This window comes from Besnoitia besnoiti, assembly GCF_002563875.1.
Source record: "Besnoitia besnoiti strain Bb-Ger1 chromosome Unknown contig00099, whole genome shotgun sequence".
Taxonomy (NCBI): domain Eukaryota; phylum Apicomplexa; class Conoidasida; order Eucoccidiorida; family Sarcocystidae; genus Besnoitia; species Besnoitia besnoiti.
In genome coordinates this window covers 774-5,675 of record NW_021703987.1, presented here as the reverse complement: position 1 = coordinate 5,675, position 4,902 = coordinate 774, and the positions used below count along the sequence as shown (strand labels likewise).

At 37.3% G+C, this 4,902-nt stretch overlaps 2 protein-coding genes across 2 annotated transcripts; both read right to left on the bottom strand.

The window, feature by feature from the left end:
- Window positions 1-284: 284 nt before the first annotated feature.
- On the bottom strand, window positions 285-1,145 carry BESB_086160 (cytochrome b; the record flags this gene model as incomplete). The annotated part of the gene is made up of 1 exon (XM_029366949.1): window positions 285-1,145. The coding sequence occupies one exon, from the start codon at window positions 1,143-1,145 to the stop codon at window positions 285-287; it is 861 nt and encodes a 286-aa protein (XP_029214782.1).
- Window positions 1,146-2,862: 1,717 nt separating this feature from the next.
- On the bottom strand, window positions 2,863-4,196 carry BESB_086150 (cytochrome b; the record flags this gene model as incomplete). The annotated part of the gene is made up of 2 exons (XM_029366948.1): window positions 2,863-3,611; window positions 4,175-4,196. 2 exons carry the CDS (start codon window positions 4,194-4,196, stop codon window positions 2,863-2,865), a joined length of 771 nt encoding a protein of 256 aa, XP_029214781.1.
- Between the last annotated feature and the right edge of the window lie 706 nt (window positions 4,197-4,902).

Here is a 4,902-nt window from a genome sequence, read left to right as displayed (position 1 = left end):
CTTCGTACGACTGTGTTATTGTAGCACATATCAATCCCTTAAATAGGGATATTATTCCAAACAACCGGATCGTGTTGGCTAGGTGAACTAATCACGTTTCATAAATACAATCAGTGAAAGCTTCTTTTGATTTCCATGAACGGAGTTACATATTAGATTCTCTTCGCTCCCATGGTATTTAGTAAGTTAACATTGAAACGTATCCAGTGTAAAGTTTGAACGTAATCCAGCTTTACCTTCTATGTTGTTATGTTAACCAAATAAGTTTCATCGTTGTTGATATTTCATTGACATGTTGATAACATAAATACTAACAAACCACCGGTTTTGGATGGGATTACTTTTAACACCGCATAATATGCTAAAAAGTACCATTCAGGTACGATATGAAGCGGAGTTACAAACCGGTTCACTGGTATGGAGTTATCTGGGTGCGATAATTCAATCAAACCAAAAGCCGTTTGTAAGAAAATTAAACCAATTAGATAGGATAGACATTTAGCATCGGTCATTAACATATGAGGATAGAAGGCTACTTTAAGTGCGGAATCAATACCTGCAGGGTTACTAGAACCATTTAAATGTAAATAGAAGATGTGTAATACAATTAGAATGCAACCTACAAAAGGTAATATAAAGTGCAATACAAAGAATCGTTTTAATGTTACATCAGATACATAGTATCCACCGAGTAACCAAGGTACTAAATATGGTATTGGAGAAAGGAGATTAGTAATGACTGTAGCACCCCAGAAACTCATCTGTCCCCATGGTAGTACATAACCGAGGAAAGCAGTGGCTATAGTAAGTAGATATAAAACTAAACCAGACATCCAAGCAGTAGTTAAATAACTATAGCTGGAGTTATACATACCTCGAGACATGTGTATTAAGATACACAAGAAGACGAAAGAAGCAGTTGTTGCATGCAACATCCTAAATTCCCATCCTGCTGCTACCTCTCTAACTAGATGTTGAACACTAGCAAATGCACAAGATGCTTCAGAAGTATATCGGAACGCTAAAGTGATACCTGTAATTATTTGGAGTACAAAGGTAATTGCAACTAAGAAACCAAAGTTATAAGATGAATTTAGATTGAGAGCACACCGATAAAAGACGAGGTGTGCCCGGAATAGACTCATGGAAATTTGGTGTGTTCTCGAAACCATGCTAGCACAAAGAACTTCGTTAAATAACTACATATTAAAATGAGCGCATGTAAACTAGTCTTAAACACACCGCTCGTCACGTAACAAATCTCAAATCGTACTGTAGATTTTATATATGTACCGTATAACCATGGTGACATCCAATGTTCACGCTCATGGATTCAGTGTCCAGGACTACCTGGCGCTTAATAACGATTCCGTCTTCCAGCTTCCAAGCAAACATGATTACCGTGATATTGAAATCCAACACTTTTAGCTGTCTTAAGCAGTCCAGTGGGTGGTGGTGTACTGCAATCATAAAGAACTTGGTTGTCTGTATCTCATAACCGGAGTCATCTTCAGTATTCTAGGAACTATAATGTCTTTGTTTATTCGATTTGAGTTATACAGTTCTGGATCGCGGATCATTTGTACAGAGACGATAGCTACTTATAATGTGATAATAACGATACATGGCCTAGCTATGATCTTTATGTTCTTAATGCCTGCTTTGTACGGAGGATATGGTAACTTCTTTGTACCAATATATATGGTGGTTCGGAAGTCGTTTTCCCAAGAACTAACGCGATCTCCTATTTTCTAGTACCATTAGTGAACTCTTTTGGTCTGATCCTAAGTACGCAGTGAGCTAACTAGATACAAGGAACTTGACAAGCATTAATAGATTTATATAAACGACAAGGACATGAGTCTACTGGATTTTATAATACAGGGTTGAACTGTGGGTTAGTTTCAATGCCAAGGCAGAGCACTGGATTGGATACCCAGGGAACTGTGCTCCCATTAATAAGAATTCATATTCTAAGTCACCAGGCATGCAATACCAATCAGATAACAACTGAAGCTAGACTCCATGTTACACTTACTAAAATGGGATTCCTAGGTTGATATAAACTACCTTTTTCTGGGGAGTATATTACTACGAGTTGGACTACTGGTTTAGATCTTGAAGGTCTTTGTTTACCGGATCCAAGTTCTCTTGTGCTTTTCATGACCATTCATGTTAAGTGCATTAGCAGAGCATAGTTAAGATGATAACTATTGTGGATATAGAACAATTGAACACATGTATTAATATAACAAAGATAATCAGGGTAATCTGTATCCTTCTTGGCATAACGTTGTGTAGTTATATGAAGCGTACATTCCTTAATATCTGGAACAATAGATTATGGTTAGGTAGTGGAACAAGGAGAGGTCTGTTGTACATCAACACTAGATACTGCTAATACCACTGTAGAGGTATAGTATATAATCCCTGCCCGGTGCAGTAAAATGTAAACGGCGGCTGTATTATGACGGTCCAAAGGTAGGTAAATCCTTGTCGGGTAATTATCGTCGTGCGTGAAAGTTGGTCCGACTCTTCACATGTCGTTTATCTAAAACTTTCTTAAATAGAATTATCTTTGAATATGAGGATCCAGATGGCCCGACGGTTAGACCCTGAGCACCTTTACATCCCTTAAATCATATACAGGATCAAATCTTCCTTGAGCGACTCGACAGGCACTAGAGATAGCGTGAAAGCTCTTTTGATTTCCATGAACGGAGTTACATATTAGATTCTCTTCGCTCCCATGGTATTTAGTAAGTTAACATTGAAACGTATCCAGTGTAAAGTTTGAACGTAATCCAGCTTTACCTTCTATGTTGTTATGTTAACCAAATAAGTTTCATCGTTGTTGATATTTCATTGACATGTTGATAACATAAATACTAACAAACCACCGGTTTTGGATGGGATTACTTTTAACACCGCATAATATGCTAAAAAGTACCATTCAGGTACGATATGAAGCGGAGTTACAAACCGGTTCACTGGTATGGAGTTATCTGGGTGCGATAATTCAATCAAACCAAAAGCCGTTTGTAAGAAAATTAAACCAATTAGATAGGATAGACATTTAGCATCGGTCATTAACATATGAGGATAGAAGGCTACTTTAAGTGCGGAATCAATACCTGCAGGGTTACTAGAACCATTTAAATGTAAATAGAAGATGTGTAATACAATTAGAATGCAACCTACAAAAGGTAATATAAAGTGCAATACAAAGAATCGTTTTAATGTTACATCAGATACATAGTATCCACCGAGTAACCAAGGTACTAAATATGGTATTGGAGAAAGGAGATTAGTAATGACTGTAGCACCCCAGAAACTCATCTGTCCCCATGGTAGTACATAACCGAGGAAAGCAGTGGCTATAGTAAGTAGATATAAAACTAAACCAGACATCCAAGCAGTAGTTAAATAACTATAGCTGGAGTTATACATACCTCGAGACATGTGTATTAAGATACACAAGAAGACGAAAGAAGCAGTTGTTGCATGCAACATCCTAAATTCCCATCCTGCTGCTACCTCTCTAACTAGATGTTGAACACTAGCAAATGCACAAGATGCTTCAGAAGTATATCGGAACGCTAAAGTGATACCTGTAATTATTTGGAGTACAAAGGTAATTGCAACTAAGAAACCAAAGTTATAAGATGAATTTAGATTGAGAGCACACCGATAAAAGACGAGGTGTGCCCGGAATAGACTCATGGAAATTTGGTGTGTTCTCGAAACCATGCTAGCACAATAGAACTTCGTTAAATAACTACATATTAAAATGAGCGCATGTAAACTAGTCTTAAACACACCGCTCGTCACGTAACAAATCTCAAATCGTACTGTAGATTTTATATATGTACCGTAACTATAACCATGGTGACATCCAATGTTCACGCTCAATCTTACCATACATAGTACTTTTATGATCCCAGGCTGGTTTAATAAGTCAAAGTTTAGCCGGGAAGTTAGCGTCTAAAATATATAACCGATAGTCTCAACTTAGATGCACAGATGGACATAATTAATCCTTGTACGGTTTGTACCTACTTGACTCCTCAGTTTAAGCAGAACTGTAGTTTCTCGGGACTAAAGTCAGCATAATCAATAAAAAGGTTTGTTCAGCCACTGGTTCACCATCAACTACCTTGTTTCGACTTCGTACCGACTGTGTTATTGTAGCACATATCAATCCCTTAAATAGGGATATTATTCCCAAACAACCGGATCGTGTTGGCTAGGTGAACTAATCACGTTTCATAAATACAATCAGTGAAAGCTCTTTTGATTTCCATGAACGGAGTTACATATTAGATTCTCTTCGCTCCCATGGTATTTAGTAAGTTAACATTGAAACGTATCCAGTGTAAAGTTTGAACGTAATCCAGCTTTACCTTCTATGTTGTTATGTTAACCAAATAAGTTTCATCGTTGTTGATATTTCATTGACATGTTGATAACATAAATACTAACAAACCACCGGTTTTGGATGGGATTACTTTTTAACACCGCATAATATGCTAAAAAGTACCATTCAGGTACGATATGAAGCGGAGTTACAAACCGGTTCACTGGTATGGAGTTATCTGGGTGCGATAATTCGACATAGCTGTGATGTTAAGGAGCATAGGAATGCTACACGCCTTTAATTGGTACTGCATTGATATAATTATCGTTACAAGCACTCAGCTAGTTATTGAGAGACACTCACGAGCCCAAAACCATAACTTCGTAATCTCAATGGTTTGTGATAGAACCATAACACAATGATCTTTACACAGTTCAACCCTGTATTATAAAATCCAGTAGACTCATGTCCTTGTCGTTTATATAAATCTATTAATGCTTGTCAAGTTCCTTGTATCTAGTTAGCTCACTGCGTACTTAGGATCA